Consider the following 18,981-nt stretch of genomic DNA (forward strand, 5'->3'; position numbering starts at 1 on the left):
TGAGGAGAGACATCAGAGGAGAACAACCAGGCCTGAGTTTTGCAAAAGTATCGCAGTACAAAGATCATCGTTAAATGGTAGAGCAAGCCACACAATGAGCGCTCTCTCTCCTAGTTAAGATGCTCTTCACGTTAAGAGACTCGTCCCTTCCGAAGGGAAGGCATTCACGAAGGAATCCAGGGTCTCTTTCTGGGCGAACCCAACAATTCTTTTGGGAAACCCACCGCTGAGCAGACAGGAAGGCTGTGGGAAATTCAAACGAGACCATTAATGACAGCGTAGCTCACTCCAGCACCATTTAGTCCAGAAGGAACGATCTAAAGTGGGCCGCTTTGTGCAATAAATGTTGCAAGCTATATACACCCTAGGAATACCTACCTATTTGCCAGAAAGAATCCAAAACGGCAAGGAATTGACTGAGAAGCAATTTTTGTTGAACTGCTCATTAAGGTTTAATTAGTCCATTACTTCATTAATAATTATAATTAAGCAAATCTGGGTAGAAGTTATATGCAGTCTAGGTACCCCTACCTTCATGCCAGAAAGAATCAAAATTGTTGAACTGAGGGAGAAGAAGCAATGTGTGTGGAAACTGCTCATTAGGGTTTAATTACTCCATATCTTCATTATTAACTGCAATTATGCAAATTTGGGTAGAAGCCATATGCACTCCAGGCAGACCTACCTTCCTGCCACAAAGAATAAAAATCGGGGAAGAATTGAGAGAAGTGATTTTCGTGAAACATGGACGACGCCGGACAACACATGATGGCATAAACTCATCACCTGTCAGCCAGATGAGCTAACAACCACTCTTTACAACCATGGTGAGCAGAAAAGCATCTGAGAAAGCACCATAAATTGAAGCTTGAGGTGGATGGGCAACAAAAACAGAAGACCATATCAGCTTCCACACGTGTCAGCCAAGAACAAGAATTTGGATTTTCCACACCAACCTTGGCAAATCTTATGGACCTCCCTTTGTGCACAGGGCCATTGTCATGCAGGAACATGTTTGGGCTCGGTTCCAGTAATTCAAGTGAAGGGAAACTGCAATGATTCAGCATACAAAGGCATCCTATACAACTGAATGGTTCCAACTTTGTGGCTGCAGTTTAAGGAAAGCTGATATATGGGTGGGATAGTGACATGTACACAAACTTTTGGCTATATAGCACATATGTACAGATAAACCCCACTGTGGCTCAAACTTTTTTTTTTAAACCGTTTTCCAGAATTCAACAACAGTGACATCAGTCATGTTTAACATGACAAATCATTGAAGAATTAAAATTTTCATTAAAGATGTTGTTTAAGGCTCGAGCTGAGAGTAACAAGGTGAAATGAAATTTTTTCAAAGAGATTTTACTCAGTATTACACGACTTCCATCTCCTATTTACATTTCTACAGCTGGTATTAAGAAAAAAAAACAAGCACTGAAGGGTTATAGGGCTCAAGTTCCATCAGACATTATTAATATTGATGATCAGTGACACAAAAACATAAAACATTACTATAAAGTCTAAAAAAAGAAGGACTGAGTCAGTGGGGCAGAAAAAAAAATGAAGTTTAAAGGTCAACTTCATGCAGGTAGGCTACAAAAAAACCAAACATTCAATTTATTTTTCAAAACATGACAAAGAAATACAAAGAGAACAAATTTCAAACATTAGAAAAGACCAGATTGTTATCTTTAACATACATTTGTAAAATAACAGGGTATATTTGTCTCATCTGTGGTTGCGGAACTGGTACATAATTCAGTCAAACTCCAGACCCCGCCACACTCCGATGCACACTGCCCATCACACCTGATTCATTTAACTCCTCTAGAAATTTGCATTTATTTAGTCTGTTATGTCAGGCTTAGTCACACAGCCATAACTGATTATAGTGTGGAAATGGAGCTCCAAAAAAAAAAAAAACCCAAACATTTTATTTTTAATCAGCAGAGACAAGGGATCTGATTTGTCACAATCCCACCACATCGAGTCAGAGCAAGTGCCTTACATCAGTGTGTATAACATTTCTACATGGGGTCCAGTTTCTCAGCATGTCACAGATCCAAAATAAATCGCTTGACCTGTTTCAGGTATTCTGGCTTGAGGTAATCTTGGAGCTCATCCTTTCTCGCCCACACGAAGCCGTCTTTCTCCGGTGGCAGACTGCCGCGACCAGAGAGCACGGCTTTGAAGAAAAACACCTTGGCTCCTATTCTGTTCTCGGTCCGGATGCTTTTGGGGAATTTGTACTTGTAAAATCCACAAGGAGCATTTCCGAGGAAAGTTGCGTTCAATTTTGCACCTAAGTGCAGAAAAAACAAAAGCACTATTTGTATATATTATATAAAATACAGACAAGTGTTTTACTGGGAAATACACAACTTGTATTTTTCATACGAACTACCTCCAGGCCATTGTGTAACATTTTTCAATTGTTTTGATAAATTTGGATACTTTGGTTGGGGGGACACATTGGCTTGAAGAGATGCAGTTCATCATCTCGTGTTGAAAAACTTGCATTTTTCAGATGAAATACATCGTGAATCTGAATGACATTTTTAAATAATATTGGCTGGCATTGAGTGGTCCATCAGATATATTCTATTCAGCTAGCATGATCTTGAACGAGTCAAAGACGAGTAGCTGAATGGAATATATCTGATATACCATGAAAAAAAGCCAGCCAATATTATTATACATACACATTCTCTTCACATCAGCATACTCACCTTCCAACCCATGTAGCATTCAGCAGTAGTGTTCACGAAGGCTAATGCTAGTGCAGTCAAGCCAGTGCTATCGAGAGCAAGCAGCACAGGCTAACAACCAAGAAACTAAGATTTCCGTCTCCAGTCTCTTCTTCCACGCATGCTCACCATAGTATTTTTCACTCATACTTAAGTACTCCTTTCCCTGTGTAATTTACTTAGTTACTTTTAAAATCAACATCGACAACTACACACAACGGGGCAGCCTGGCAGCCAAAATTCTTTTAAAATCTTCCGTATTTAGCAAAGCGAACCTTGTGGCCCTGTTAATTTACAAATTGTCCCAGTCGCTCACTAGCACAGAAGTTTTACGTCTCCGATGTGTCTCTTTTCCGGTTTTTCGATGTCTGTCTGCATGTTTTTCTCTTGTAAATATGCGTGAAGAATATCTAATGAAGTTTTGGTAGCCTTTCGGATGTTCAGTGCGTCTTTAGTTTCAGTTTATTTATAGCATAGCTAACCCTAGACAAGGCTAATCCAGTGCTACTGCTTCTCCCTTTCCTGACGGACAAAGAAATGGTTCTGCGCAGGCGCAGCAGAAAAGTTGTCAATGGATAGTCACATCAGCTCCGACATGTGACATCACGTCTCGACAATCATGCAATATCATAAACCATATTCAACGCTCATTCTCCATTGGGTAGAGTGACATAATACACGTAGGATATGCGGTATGTTAACAATACTGCATGCTATCAAACCAAATAAATGAAACCTGCTAGAAGGGAATAGAACACAGGTTTTTATTCCATGGAAAAAGTGCCCTATATGTATAATAATTCCTGATATTTCACTCCGATGACGTCACTCCCAGTGTTTTCCTGCTGACTGGACACTTCTTGTCAAAATAGTGAACTGGTTCAAAATTAAAATTCTTTTGATTAAATTGCTTTTTTTTGTGAATGTGTCTATATAAAAGAATATTACATGGTGGCATGAAGATCTGAAGTTTATCGTCATCTTCTTGCCTCACTCACTCGTGATGTATACATTTCACCACTCAAAGAGGTCAGTAATTATATAAATAATGTTAAATGACGTAAATAACACTGATTATCTCATTACAATGGCACCTGTCAAGAGGTGGGCTATATTAGGCAGCAAGAGAACAGTCAGTTCTTGAAGTTGATGTGTTAGAAGCAGGAAAAATGGGCAAGCGTAAGGATCTGAGCAACTTTGACAAGGGCCAAATTGTGATGGCTAGATGACTGGGTCTGAGCATCGAACAAAATGGCACAGCTTGTGGGGTGTTCCTGGTATGCAGTGGTTAGTTCCTACCAAAAGTGGCCCAAGAAAGGACAAACGGTGAACCAGCAACAGGGTCATGGGTGTCGAAGGCTTGTTGATTCGCATGGGACATGAAGGCTCGGCCCATATGGTCCAATCCCACAGAAGAGCTACTGTAGCACAAACTGTTGAAAGGGTTAATGCTGGCTGAAACAGAAAGGTGTCAGCATTAACTTTTTCAGCAGTTTGTGCTACAGTAGCTCTTCTGAGAACAGCCAATGTGAGTAGCTACAAGCTCACAAATAAACTGGCAAATCGATGTACATCATTTTGCATTAGTCTAAAAGTTGTCCTTTGCTTATTTTTACAACTTTAAAATGAACTGGATACATAAATTGAAACCCATGTTTATTACACACTCAGGAAACATACATTAAAATGAAATAAATAAATAAATAAATAAATAAATAAATAAATAAATTCATGCACTTAATTATCACACTTGTAAACAACAGTTTCCATGCTGCTGGTAAACAGGTTACTGTTGTATCAGTCCAACAGAAAGTATTTAAATGGCTGAAGAGTAAAATGAATGTATAAACATTGTGTAATTCGCAGGTCATTGTGCCAGTTTTATAAAGAAGCAGCACTGACACTTCCATAACCTGATCGAATGTAATAGGGTGTATGTGTATCCAGGAGCGACTTGTAGTCTGGAAAATATGTTAATTGCTTAAAAAAAAAAAAAGGATGCATATATTACAGAATCAGAGAAAACTGTGCTAGTATGATTAATCACCTACAACCGGATCCCATGTGCACCTGTTTAATCTTCTCTGCCATTATAAAGCAGCTTGAGTGTCTCTCAGATTTTATTTTTTTTAGCCAGCACAATTGTTTGTGCTCTTGTCTGGATGTTATTTTGCTCTTGGAACAAGTAAAAGCCATTATAAAAGTTCATATCAAAATGACCAAGTTAAATTTTCTTCTTGGCACACAGACATGGTGTAAAAGGAAGTGGGCACATTACCTGGCAAACTGGTGAGGGCACGCTCTGCGGTCTGCCTCAGCGTCTCTCCTGGCTCCCACGGCAACTGAGGCAGAAGCCAAACCTTCTGGGAGCCAGCATCCTGATTCACCAGCAGCACCACGCTGTCTCCCAGGCAGCGCTCAGCCAAGCTCACATCTGTGGTGTCAGAAGCTACAAAATGTTTGGAGATCACTGACTCAGTATGAGACACTTAGCACTAGTTGTGCTCGCTAATATTTATCCTCTGAATAGCTGCAGTGTGGGAAGAACAAATAATCCAGCTGGGGCAACGAGACATCACTGCTGTAGTTCAAATTATATCAGGAAGAAAACAATTACAGTATAGTTATTTTATCAGGACACACACTGCTTTTGGATTAAATAAGGTCCAGGCTGCACAGCACGACTTACACAACGCTATTAATGTAAGCGAGGTGAACGACTACAGCATGCTCGTGCGATGCGTTAATCGTCTCGACATGATTTTACACTGCTACGATATCACTCTGATTAGATTACATTTCCTGACCACGCGACCATTGCGATTTTTGCATAGAAGCACCGCAATTTAACATCGGAGTACACTAGTACGAGTTATCACTCAAAAAAATACACTCAAAGAGCTGTCTCTTTTTCTCCCCAATAAAATAGGTGATGAGCAAATCGGCACAGTAATCTGGAATGATTTGCACAGGTGTTCTGGACTCTCTGAAATTAAATGACACCATCTGGAAACCTCGCCCTGGTCCTCACATGACAGGGAGCAGTCTTTTAAAAACACCTGTACGATGTTATGGGGGAACTTCCTAAAATATCAACAAAGGTTCGTCAGCGTGAAATGAGATTGGCGGGACATTGTGTAAGACATGAAGAAACGGCCAACAAACTTGTACTCTGGCAACCAATCGAAAGTAAAGTCAACAAAGGACGAAGACGAGTCACGTATATAGACAACCTACTGGATGACTCTGGAATAGCGAACATTCGGGAACTGCAATGATGGACAGAGATCAGTGGAGAAGTCGTGTCTGGTCAGTGGGGCGTCCTGGACAGACGGACTCGATAGATGGATATATAGATAGATTTTAAGAGCACGAGACGTGCAAATTGATTGGCTGGACTGGACTTGGAGGAATCTTCGCTTTCTTTCCATCATTTTCTTTGGAAAAAGGAAAATGTCAAGTTCAGTAATTTGAAAGAAAATCTGTCAAAGTATCCTAGACTTAGCCAATTTGAGTCAAGTATATAGTTAAGTACAGACAACAACAGTAAATATGTTTATTAGGGAAAAATAGTCAAAAAGGCACTTTTGGTTTTCAGCCAAAAAAGGGAAAAAAAATTATCACTTTTTGGGGGCATTTTTCCCCGATTTTCTCCCTAATTTAGTCCTGGCCAATTCCCACCCACCAGACAACTCTATCGCGCAACAGCTACGAACTAGGGAGGGTGAAGGCTATTATGTGCCTCCTCTGAGGCACGCGACCCCAGCCAACCGCATCTTTTCAAACTGCTGCTCATATGAAGTCGGGGGCAGCGTCGGAGCGGAGATATAGTTGCCTTTAACTTTGCTTTCATGTGTGCATGATGGCTGTTCTGCGTCTGTTTGGTGCATCGGTTGTCCTCGTCCTCAAAAACTGATGCTACGCATCCACAAGATGCAATATGCACGTTAACAGTAGGGGCAGTGTAGGAACAGTACAACCAAATACTGTACTAACATCCTAGAGTGTCACCATGTTTACTGGTTACATCATGTAAATCCGGAAGTTCTATATCCTTGACTTGCAAGTGACGTCAAAGCAAAATAGAAACCCGGATGTCAGCCGCGTTGGTGGATATATAAATGTGGGGTCAAGCAACATTCCATACAAAACAGTCACGCGTGTGCAACACTCCGTTTTTCCACTGCTTTAAAGGAGAACTGAAGGCAAATTTATCATCAAAATTCTATTTCTCTCATTTTATTAAATATCGGAATGCATTTTTGAGAGCTATTTTGTCACTGCTATAGCAAGTTATGAGCGTTTGAAATACGCTATGTAATATATCAGTCCATATGTCAAAGCAGTGGCCATAAACGAGATTCGTTGAGACCTGTGCGAGACATCACAGGACGGAAGTAAAACGTACAGCGGAAATCAGTCACCAACATCTGCCAACGTTGTCAAAAGACACACGCACCCTCTTTCGAACGCTGATGTAATCAAGCCAAAAGTTTTGTTTGTTTTGATAGCAATCAGGAAAGTTTGAAAAAAGCAGGCAGTAATCGTCATTTAAACTCGTTTTTGTGCAATATTTCGTTTGGAAAACAGTTTTCAAAATGGCAGCACTGACACCTGGCTGACACTTCACGTTTCTAAGTCTCGCACAAGTCTCGTGAAGATCGTGCGGATAAGTGACGCCTGCCGTGGACCAAACGAACTAAATTCAATATGGCTATGAACCAAATAAGCCGATAAGTATATTTAATTGCAATTAGTTGCCAATACGAGTCATGATATAAGGTTACTAAAACCAAAAATGTAATTGAATAACACATTAAGAAATAAAGCAAGTTTAAAAATGACTTCAGTTCTCCTTTAAGCGTTCTTTTAGCTCTGTCATATCTTTGTGCTGTATATGGTTGTGGTCACAGCAGTACTCGTGAACGTGGCACGTTCCAATTTTTCAGAATTCTGTCCGTGATTCGTAAAGAGGGCGAGGAAACTGAGGCTTAGTACAGAGGGAAGACGAACACGGCTGAACAACATTGGCAGGGCTGATCTAACAGAGGCTAAAACCAAAACAGCTCATGTTTGCAGTAATCATTTCATCTCAAGTGAGATTCAAAAGCTCTCTCAATAATATCATGGAAGAATTTTAGTTCGTGTTGCTAGAATTTTGCTCTAAAATGAGCATTCTTTTGTCGTGGTTCATATAACTATTATAAAACTATAAAATTATTTTAGAGTGGTTGACCTGAAACAAATTAAAGTGATTTGTGAGCCATAAAGCTAGAGACTTGTCAATTTCACACGTCATCTGTTGTTTACACATAGAAGTAAACTAAATGCAAAAGAAGCCCTAACTCACCCTTGCAAGTACAACTGCTTTGTCATCATTGAATGGTTTAATAAGGTATTTACCCATCCAGACACAAAAGGCTATAGGCTTCCATGGACTTATAAGCCTTCATTTGAGATTTGTCAACCCACAAAGTCTGCCAAACCAGAAAAATCCAACTTTTTTTTTTTTAATAATATGGGTCAAAGCCACACATATCCATCTTCTCTTTGTATCGAATCTTCGCTCGACCGTTCAAATCGTGATAGCACTGAGAAAATTCAGCATTGTTTACAGACACGCTTTCAGCAGCTGCCATCCTAGTTGCTTTGTATATCCACCATCATGGCAGACGCTCATGACGTAGAACATTGTGGAATCCCCCAGCAACACATGCAGTACAGTCAAGTGTGTGAATGGTTATGTTCATAATGCGGCCAGTTCTCTACACGAACGCATGGTTAAAAAGTAACTGTATCACCACACTAACACACTTGGAGGAACGGGCTATCTGCCCACTTCTGTATACATGAGCTCACAGACGCCCATGATCGGCTAGTGTCGCGGTGATTGACAGTGGAAAGAGACTATGCCACCCCTCCCCCCGAGAGCACGGCCTAATTTTGCTCTCCTGTACTGCATCCAAATACACATACTCCCATAGGGTGTGTGAATACTCAGTAGGCATTTGATAGAAGTTGAACGGTACCTGCATGATCTACTAGCTCTACAGTATACAAACGTACAACACTACGCTATCCCATAGTTCAGCCAGAGCCTCTGAGAAACCGAAGAATTATTCCCCTGAGAAAAATAGGAAGATGGCTGTCTGAAGTGAAGCCTGTTGTTGTAGTGGTGTATAAATGTATGAGGAATTGTTTAAACATTTCTGCCACTGCACAAAAAAAATAAATAAATAAAATATATATATATATATATATATATATATATATATATATATATATATATATATATATATATATATATATATATATATTTTTTTAGACACACACACACACACACAGCAAGAAGGTCCAGGTTCGAGCCCCGTGGCCAGCGAGGGCCTTTCTGTGCGGAGTTTGCATGTTCTCCCCGTGTCCATGTGGGTTTCCCCCACAGTCCAAAGACATGCAGGTTAGGTTAACTGGTGACTCTAAATTGACCGTAGGTGTGAATGTGAGTGTGAATGGTTGTCTGTGTCTATGTGTCAGCCCTGTGATGACCTGGCGACTTGTCCAGGGTGTACCCCGCCTTTCGCCCATAGTCAGCTGGGATAGGCTCCAGCTTGCCTGCGACCCTGTAGAACAGTATAAAGCGGCTAGAGATAATGATGAGATTCACCATCCAGCTGAGCTTTTGCCACTGCCATCCAGCAGTTCCTGACTGCACAGCTAATAACGTTATGCTGTGTTCAAGGCGAGACTGCAACTCGTACAAGTAATTCCTGGCCGACAACCAGTAAAATCCACCAAAAATGCCCCATCAGGTTATCATCTTGGGGTAGTCTTCTAACACTACCAGTTCCTTTCTAGTTTACAGAGAGTGACGCCAAATCAAATCAATATGGCTGCATACATTGGAGTGCAAACTTTTAAATTTGTTCATACTGGCTTTAGATCAGTTAATATACAGACATAGTATTTGGTTAAATCTATAACATTGGCCATACTAATTGCTGTTTTGAGCTTATCGTTAGAGATATTACTAAGGTTGGTTGACTAGCTGGTTTGTTGCGAATGCTACTTGCTTGTCCACTGGCTAGCTTGTTGCCAACACTTACAAGGCATCATGAATGCAGCATTATTACGCCCTCCCGTATTCCCTTTAACCCTTTGGGGTCGAGAGCTTCGTCGGCGAAGCTCGGCAGTTTCAGAATGAGTAGGTCATGTATTTGGATAAATATCTTCGGGGTTTTTTTAATCATACAAGCATGATAAACATATTGACAGAAACTTTGTACTTTGTAATTTCCTATGTGCCCACTGCCAAATAATATAGTTTTTAAATTACCCAAATTAGATGAAACATAAAACTTGTCACCTTACTCAGTCACACTGGAGTCGGCGCGCTGAGCATGCAATTACACATTCATAAAAGACTATTCACATGGTAACGGCATAATAATCACTTTCACTCTTTCGGTTTCGATTGGTTTCTCTTTTGTGGTGGGAACGCCCACCGTAAACAGGATAAAATCTCTCCGGCATAGTTCAGGCTATTTGGAGGTAAAACTTGAGAGATGGCATGCAGATTTTATGCGCTTCGGATGATTCAGGACAGTGATTTCAATTCATTATTCATTTCACAATTCAGGACAGTGATTTGATTCATTTCACAATTCAGGAGAGCGAGTCAATTCATGATTCATTTCATGATTCAGGGCAGCGATTCTGTTCAATCTTGGGAACTGCAACACTGATGAGCAGTGCCTTTTTTTTTTTTAACAACTACTTACACACACTTCGACTTGATCCGGTCGAAGATCAACTTGAGTAAGTGTAAATATTTCTTCTATTTCTGATGAGCAGATGTGTGTACGCTGTAGTGCATACACAGGAAAAATGACTGAGCAATTCTTCCAGAGTTAAAAGTATTTTCCTCAAAAATAGTTAATTTTGCTCCATTTTGAGTTTAGAGAGTAAAATTTGGAGATGGAGCAAAATTACAGAGTAATTGTGTAACAGAGCTGGTTGTAGCTCTGAACTGTGTAAAATAGTACAAGAGTTAATTTCAAGACACACTGAAGAGTCAAATACTAAAATAAAGTCAAATACCAGATAAATGAAGCTGTTGTAAAAAGCAGTTTTAGAACTGTGTTGGAATGTGTGGAAAAAGCATTACCTTACCCATTGTGACTTGACCTGATGGGATTAAGAGATGGCAGTGGGAGGGGGTTTCACTCTTCTCATTGAATGAATGAAAATTTTTACACTTCTCATTAAATACCCCTCCCACTGCCAACCCTTTATCCCAAAACAATAGGACATAATTTTTTGATGGCCAGTTAATTGCCCAAATCAGTGGAGCAGATTTAAGTTTTTGTGCTTGATTACATTCCTAAGACTGAACAGAATCACCTCACGTGACCAAAACGGTTCGTCACAATGGGTAAGATCATGTATTTTTCACACATTCCAACACAGTTCTAAAACTGCTTTTATAACATTATTTAACTGTTTTTTTTGTTTTTGTTTAAGTACAATCATGACCGACATACTACAGAGATATTATTGTAGCTGAACTTGTGCTGAATACAAAAAAAAAAAAAGGTCATATGACTTTGAAAATACTGCTTAGATTTGTTGAAATTGACGACAAAATCAGAGCATGCCAAAATCATTATAGTACCAGAAAATACCTTTAGACACCAGGGGGGTTAAACATAAAATGGTGGAAATGCCCTTTCCTACTTTTATTTGGGCTATTGTTTGTGGATGATCAAATAGTTTGAGACCAAAAGGTTGCTGGTTTGATTCCTGCTGGTCCAGGGAATGGCTGAAGTGCCCTTGAGCAAGGCACCTAACCCCAACTGCTCCCCAGGCTGCTCTGGGTATGTTGTATGTCGCTCTGGATAACAGCATCTGCTAAATGCCTGTAATGTAATGTAATGTAATGACAGATTTAATTTGTTTTTTCCTGGATTGTCCTTCAGTCATGAAACCTCATTACATTTAAGAATAAATGACTTGCTTTCAAATTATGTTCACAAATCAGCGATTGTGACTTTCATCTCATTAGTTTGTGACCAAAAATGACTTCAGGTCAAAACAAACATTTAGGACAGCAGAGGTTTTTCACCCACGTGACCAAGTCATGTGATGCTGCCATTTTGGACGTCACGGCTCGAATCAGTTTGAATGCGAGGAAGGCGACAAACGAAAAACATTAAAGAAAAAGGAGCGAGATGCAGAAAACATCTTCACTATCCAGCGACGTAGGGCATTTACAGGGCGAGCAGAGGGAGAGGTATTTGCAAAAATTGAGGTTAGCAGGCTTGGAGAACGACATTTACCTGCTTCCACCAGGATTGTTCACTGACGTACGGAAGTACACGAAGCCCTCGTCTTTACCTGACTTTGGCCCACATGATCTGTATACCTATGTCGTTAAAAACCCATCGCCATACACAGGTATTGATCTGAAAGCGTATAAGAGTTTGGATGCCTACAAATATTTTGTGTCAGGCTGGGTAACATGCCTACATCAGCGGGTCGTCCCTGGAGCCGGTGGTCGCCATCTTATTACAGCTAAGGTTTGTTCACATTTTCATTTACTTTTGGTCCTCAGGATAAACAAAATGTTATTAAATGTCATTGAAATAACTTCTTAGTCTGTTGAGACATGGCCCGTTATAAATTTGCCGTTACCAGGCAATGACCAAGAACTGTATTATTAGGGTCGGTGTCTGTGTTGTAGCAGTGCACTAGCAGCTAGCTGTTAGCACTAGCTAATGTCAACAACATCATAGCTGGTATGTTACTGTAGCAATGTTTACGTTCAGTCATTTGGATGACTGTTAAAACCTTTCAGTCTCAAGTTTTTCCTTTACTGTATTTACTAGTTTACTGTAATTATGATCCGGCAGCTATTTACACCGGATCCAGTGTAAATAGCTGCCGGAGCGCGCTCCGGCTTGCTCCCCCTCAAATTAAGCAGCGCGCTCCGGCTTGCTCCCGGAGCGCGCTGCTTAATTTGAGGGGGAGCAAGCCGGAGCGCACTCCGGAACCTCGGCCGGAGCACTCCGGGAGCAAGCCGGAGCGCGCTGCTTAATTTGAGGGGGAGCAAGCCAGAGCGCGCTTCGGCAGCTATTTACACTGGATCCGGTGTAAATAGCTGCTGGATCATAATTACAGTAAACTAGTAAATACAGTAAAGGAAAAACTTGAGACTGAAAGGTTTTAACAGTCATCCAAATGACTGAACGTAAACATTGCTACAGTAACATACCAGCTATGATGTTGTTGACATTAGCTAGCTTGACCTTCAAAATGGCGGACACCGGGGCGTCACGTGACCCTGTGACGTCAGGTGAAAAACCTCAATTGTGTCTCGCTGCTTTCACATGAGACAGTCAAAGTCTTTTTGGACCCAAAAAGATTAATTAAGCATTCACTGAAGGTCTTGCTCAACAATGTGCAGCATCAACAGTGAAACTGGTGGGCATGTGAACATTAGACAGCTGATTTGTAAAAGGATTATACCGAAAATGTCTTTAACTGTTTGTTGTGCGTTAATGCAGAATAGCTTAAAAATCCACCACCCAGGTGAGTTTTTGCATTTGCCACAGTTCCTCACTTCACAGCTGCTAATATTATGACACCTTCCCCAACTCTCCTTAAGCCGGAAATAAAACATTTTTAATATTTTAAAATGAAAAACAGGAAGAAAAAAAAATAAATATTTGCAAACGCCTACTGGATTAAGCTGACTTAACTCATTTAATATTAGACTTTCCTGCCTAAACTGACAAGACACAAAATGTCTGTGGTTGCCTCCAGTCAAGCGCTAAAAACTAAAAAAAAAAAACCTTTAATAGCTCTAAATTTAATCCTTGTTGTTGAGACCCACCCTAAGAATGATACAGGGAAGAAACAAGTTTGGCGTGCTGGATCACTATCCACTGATGTACGAATGACATTTTTTTCCTCCTTTTTATATAAACCCAAGTAGCCAATTTAGGATCATTGCGTCCCATTTTAAATAAATCAGTCAGCCAGAAGCCAGATTAACAAAAACTTATTTTCCCTCTTACATCAAATGCAGCTGACCAGCCAAGAAGTGTCGATCAGTCCAAATCTCAGGAAGCTCAAGCTTGCTTGTGCAATTATTAAATTGAAAAGAAACCTTTATTTGTCACATGCACACTTCAAGCACAGTGAAATTCATCCTCTGCATTTAACCCATCTGAAGCAGTGAACACACACACACAGCAGTGGGCAGCCACACCAGAACACCCGGGGAGCAGTCAGGGGTTAGGTACCTTGCTCAAGGGCACCTCAGCCCAAGGCTGCCCCACGTTAACCTAACCTGCATGTCTTTGGACTGTGGGGGAAACCCACGCAGACACAGGGAGAACATGCAAACTCCACACAGAAAGGCCCTCGCCAGCTGCTGGGTTCGAACCTGGAACCTTCTTGCTGTGAGGCGACCGTGCTAACCACTACACCACCGTGACAAAAGTAAGTAGATTAGGATCAAATTTCAGCAGGTATTTCCCATTAATTCAGTAAGTTACAAAATGGGATCAGCACATACCTATTTCACTGTTACTCTGAATTACTTATTGCATAAAATAAACTTCTTTAAATTTCATTAGTCTCCACACCTTTTGTTCTCAGAGCAGGTTGAAATAGCTTGAGCTTCTGTTCCCATGCGTCCTCCAAATCCTGTGCTGTGACGATCTCTTGACCACCGTAGCCCTCTTCATCATCCGAGTCATAATCAGCATCCTGTTTGCGGCTCATGCGCTCGGCGTCCTCCAACAGCCGCAGCTCGTGGTCTGAGAGCAGGCTTCTCTCCAGCTCCATCTACAACAAGCCCCACAGCACAATGTTAAAACTTCTTACAACAAAGAGCTACAGTAGGATGAAGTCTGGATAAAGCCATGCAGGAGACCTTTAAAACTTTGACATAATTATCAATCTTGTGTACAGTAAACATATACATGAAACCAGGGTTGTAGTACTCGAGTCCAGGACTCGGACTCAAGTCCAACTCGTGCTCTAATTTTAAGGACTCGTGACTTGAGCAGAGCACTGATGACTTGAACTTGGACTCGTGCATTAACTACATTTGAACTCATAAATTGAAGGCAAGGACTTTGGATTTTCTTCTTCATTTTTTGTAACATGCCATAATAATTTTGCACATTAATTTTTATACTAATTTTGTGCAAGAGAATGCACATTCACCTGTTCATACGTCATGTTCAGGAACAAACTAACATTAATGGTGCTAAAATGCCTGGAGAGAACGCCTCTAGGATTGTCCGCTTTGCTTATACAGACTTCTCGTGCAGTGGGAAAAAATGCACTGCTGTGTGTTCCGTATGTAGAACTATCAAGGAGATGACGGGGACAACCTCAAACTTCAATTGTCATTTGGCAAGACTCCACCCGGTGAAGGAAGTGACACACTATGTTCATTGCTCTGTTGAGAGCAGGGCTTGCTGACTGATGAACTAGCTAGCGTTAACCCTCTCTCATATTATTTGCCCTGTTGATAGTGGGCGGGGCTTGCTGAGCAATGAACAAGCTTTTTATCCGTAGCCTGTTAACTAAAATGGGGCGGTCGAGCAGTAACATTAGTCCAACACAGTAGCAGAGACGCTTTCACACAAAGGCAGCAACAGCCACCGTCATACGGTGCGGTTGGAGTCTTGTTCTCGGATTCGACTCAGATCAATAGTGAACTCGACTCGAATTTCTTTAATGACTCGGACTTGAGACTAGATTCGGATTCGACTACAACACTGCATGAAACACCCTTGAAAATTTCGTTTTAAATTAAAAAGCATGCTGTACCTACAACATGAGCAGCATGTGTACAATCTCATCAAGTCTCTTGTGTTTCACATTAACCTGTCAACTGGAGTCTGCTTTATTACTATTGGATACATATTATGCACTAAATCAATAGTAAGAGCTCTTATACTTGTATTGTAAATGTGAATACTTCAAAATGTGACTTCAGTATTCACGACAGTGATGTGCTCCTCAGGATTTGGGTACTTAAGCCGAAAGGTTAAATCCTAAATGGCTCCATACTTAAATGTGCACTACAGGAAGCACGATTACATTACTGGCATTTAGCAGATGCTCTTATCCAGAGTGACATGCAACATACTCAGGGCAGCCTGGGGAGCAGATGGGGGTTAGGTGCCTTGCTCAAGGGCCCTTCAGCCATTCCTGCAGGTTCAGGGAATCGAACCAGCAACCTTTTGGTCCCAAAGCTGCTTCTCTAACCATTAGGCAATGACTTCCCCCAATTTAATGACTTCATCAGATGTAGCCCAATTTAGGTCAAACATGGAGTCAAATAGGATTCAGTATTCTGTTCACTCCACGACAATGGGTTTGAAATAAGCTTCACACTTTAAACAGAGCAATATTGACCTAAAAAGACTGTAACTCGGGATTTAGATTAAGATGTAAACAGTTGCACAGCAGCCATATTGAACATAATATCAGGTTGCTCATGTTGTCATTCTAAACTGGGTTTTTATTTTGTTGAAGATGACCTGGCGCATGAGCTCCATGAATTTCTCCTCAACCGGGCTCAGGTCCTGAGAGATGACCGGAAGTCTCTGTAAACACACGGCGCCGTGTAGAACCCAGGGCGACGGTGGAGTTGCCGTCTTGACTTTCTGAGCGCTGGAAGAAACATATCGCACTGCATCTTTTAACCTCCCTGGTCCTGAACTAATTTGCCAGAGCGGTCGCCAGGCATACCTCCAACAGGGCGCCGCCATTTTTGAAAGTACCCACAATGCAACGGTGAGCGCAAGCGCTTCAAGAAGTAGGGTCTAACGATTATGGAGTTGGTAGGTGACACTAGTACTACAATGTAGTTTTAAGCTAATATATTAAACCTAGACATCCTTGTGTTTACAGAACATAACAGTATCTAACATGTTTAAAGTATAAAACTAAAGTGTACTTGCTACCTGCATTTGCAAAAGTACATGACCTGGCAATGCATTAGGACCACCCCACTGATTTTACCGAATGGAACATTCCAGATACACGCGACCCCGCAATGTCATGCAGCTCTGTTATCTTATTTCCGACCCGCTTTCTGACAAACCCCGTCTACGCGGCTATGATTGGTTATTACCGATAGACTTCCGCTGAATACGTGATACTAACCAATCCTTGTCCAGAAAGCCGGCGTGTACCATCCAATCACAGACAGAGAGGCGGGGGTTTTCGGAAAACGGTTAGGGAAAAACTGAAGTGTCGTAGCTAGTTTAAGATACTAGTAAATAAATGGCATAAAAACAAAATGTACAAAATACAGTGGTTTTTTTCGTCGTTTGTTAGAGGGGCATGTCAGCAGCTTCTTGAGCCTTTGAATTTATCCGGAAGAACGATGTAAGTTGTGTGTGTTTGGCTAGCTAGCATCAGAGAAGCTGCATGTGGAGCAGTGATACAAACCAGACATACAGTGATGTGAGATAACCGAGGAGTGTAGTATTCCATGCACTTGGCTTTTTTTGGTTAATAAAACAGTAAAATAATAATTTATATTAGCTGGCTATGTAATATAAACGCGTGTAATTCCTTTTCCCATCAAAATCTAGATATGAGTGTTATGGTCAGGTGTCCCACAAACTTTTGGACTATTGTGATTAGCTTTGAGGCCAGATTTTCAACAACAAAAATGAACTGTTGGAATTTAATTATCTGTTTGTTTTGAATGCAGAGGAGGAAATGTCCTGCGGACACTTTATTCAAGTTCTGTCCGATTACAAGAAGTTGAAGCTCAGTCGCAAGAGTTCACATCCAGCATGACTTCTCCAAAAAGCTCCAAAGAGTTCAGGTAGGTCACCAAACCAGGGCACAGTTACCTTCTTTGACTCTTACACTGTGTCCGAAATCACTCATTCACTACTCACTATAGACCTCTTGCAGTCACGTGACCGGAATGTAAACAGCCGCCATCTTGTCGGTAAAAAACACAGCTGAATACTGCTGCACTCGTGTACAAAATGGATCAATTTCAACCGACGGACTACACGGCTCATTTTTCGAATGAACAGATCAGGGATGTGATTTTTCCGCGAATTCGCGGAATTCCGCTTTTTTTCACCTCAAAATTTGAAAAAAAAATTTCAGATTTTTCACTCAAAAATCCGCATTCGTATCCTATTCGTTCCGACTTTCAGTAATTCCGTCATTGAGATGAAACGAGGTACGTGATTGGCCCATCGCTCTGTAACAACCAGTGAACGCGCTTGTTAGATAGCTGTACGTAAGCTCGCTTCAAACAAAGAGTTGAAAGATGGCAGCCTCCGTGATCGAGCGTAAAGATGCAAATCGAGTTAAAGAAATTGACAGAATAGTGAAAAACAAGTTCCGCTGGGAATGGTTGGAGAAAGAGGTTGCTACAGACGTTGGACATAAGACTGTGAGACATTTGTTCAGCGATTTCGTTCTTTGGGGAGAGGGCAGAGGTCTCTGGCTGTCAAGTTTGGGGATGCTGGGACCTCCCCTGCCCGAGCTACGAGTGTGCAAAGTTGGGCTGGAGCCCTGGATAGAAACGAAACCTAAGCGGAGCGCTGCGGCTAGCCTCGGGGCGAATTACGTCCCGAGGCGCGGGGCTAGTGCGCCCTGCCCACGCTGGTTCTTTGGGGGGAGGGCAGAGGACTCTGGCTGTCAAGTTTGGGGATGCTGGGACCTCCCCTGCCCGAGCTACGAGCGTGCAAAGTTGGGCTGGAGCCCGGGATAGAAACGAAACCTAAGTGAGTGAACACAGTAGTTTTGAATATCCTTAAGTGAGTGAACACTGGGGTTCTGAATATCCTTAAGTGAGTGAACACTGTGGAGTTATGATTATCCTTTGGTGAGTGAACACTATAGTTATGTATATGAAGTTGACATTGCTAGAGTAGAAACTGCAGAAAAAAAGTGACTGATATGCTGGAACTGGACATGGATGCTAGCATCTTTTTTTCTTTGAGAGTTCCTGAAGACTTGTGGATGAATTCTTATGTTGCATCATGTTTGTTTGAAAAGGCACATTTAGGTATGTTCAACTTCTACAGTAATTGAAAGTATAAATTTTGTTTTTCCTTATACAATTTTCTATTTATTCTAATGCAGATGATTTAATTTAGAATTACATTTTTAGGTTTCATGTTTTGGCTTTTTGTCAGTTAAGAATCATTGAATTTACTATAGGGGCTCAGAG

At 41.2% G+C, this 18,981-nt stretch overlaps 3 protein-coding genes across 3 annotated transcripts in view; 2 read left to right on the plus strand and 1 right to left on the minus strand.

Moving 5' to 3' along the window:
• The window catches only part of kif7 (kinesin family member 7), a 208,171-nt gene that overhangs the window by 53,817 nt on the left and 135,373 nt on the right, over nucleotides 1-18,981 (plus strand). The gene's annotated exons all lie outside the window — the stretch shown is intronic.
• Nucleotides 1,598-16,540, minus strand: mrpl46 (mitochondrial ribosomal protein L46). Its single transcript, XM_060941066.1, has 4 exons — nucleotides 16,310-16,540; nucleotides 14,396-14,597; nucleotides 5,029-5,199; nucleotides 1,598-2,305 (listed from the first exon to the last, which is right to left on the minus strand). The coding sequence occupies exons 1-4, from the start codon at nucleotides 16,538-16,540 to the stop codon at nucleotides 2,058-2,060; spliced, it is 852 nt and encodes a 283-aa protein (XP_060797049.1). The 3' UTR covers nucleotides 1,598-2,057.
• Nucleotides 16,985-18,981, plus strand: part of mrps11 (mitochondrial ribosomal protein S11) — a 48,234-nt gene continuing 46,237 nt past the window's right edge. Inside the window, exons 1-2 of the mRNA XM_060940468.1 lie at nucleotides 16,985-17,162; nucleotides 17,494-17,610. Of these exons, the coding sequence (XP_060796451.1) occupies nucleotides 17,074-17,162; nucleotides 17,494-17,610 (206 nt within the window). The 5' untranslated portion in view covers nucleotides 16,985-17,073. The remainder of the gene's footprint in view (nucleotides 17,163-17,493; nucleotides 17,611-18,981) is intronic.

The sequence above is a fragment of the Neoarius graeffei genome, chromosome 15, assembly GCF_027579695.1.
Source record: "Neoarius graeffei isolate fNeoGra1 chromosome 15, fNeoGra1.pri, whole genome shotgun sequence".
Lineage (NCBI taxonomy): Eukaryota > Metazoa > Chordata > Actinopteri > Siluriformes > Ariidae > Neoarius > Neoarius graeffei.

What these genes read in the sequence shown, in the direction of transcription:
- mrpl46 (XM_060941066.1), bottom strand. Translation starts at nt 16,540, where the DNA reads ATGGCGGCGCCCTGTTGGAGGTATGCCTGGCGACCGCTCTGGCAAATT. An exon ending in TCATGGAGCTCATGCGCCAG is followed by an intron (nt 14,598 to 16,309) that starts GTCATCTTCAAC and finishes GGCTTGTTGTAG; the next exon opens with ATGGAGCTGGAGAGAAGCCT. An exon ending in ACCTGCTCTGAGAACAAAAG is followed by an intron (nt 5,200 to 14,395) that starts GTGTGGAGACTA and finishes AACATTTTGTAG; the next exon opens with CTTCTGACACCACAGATGTG.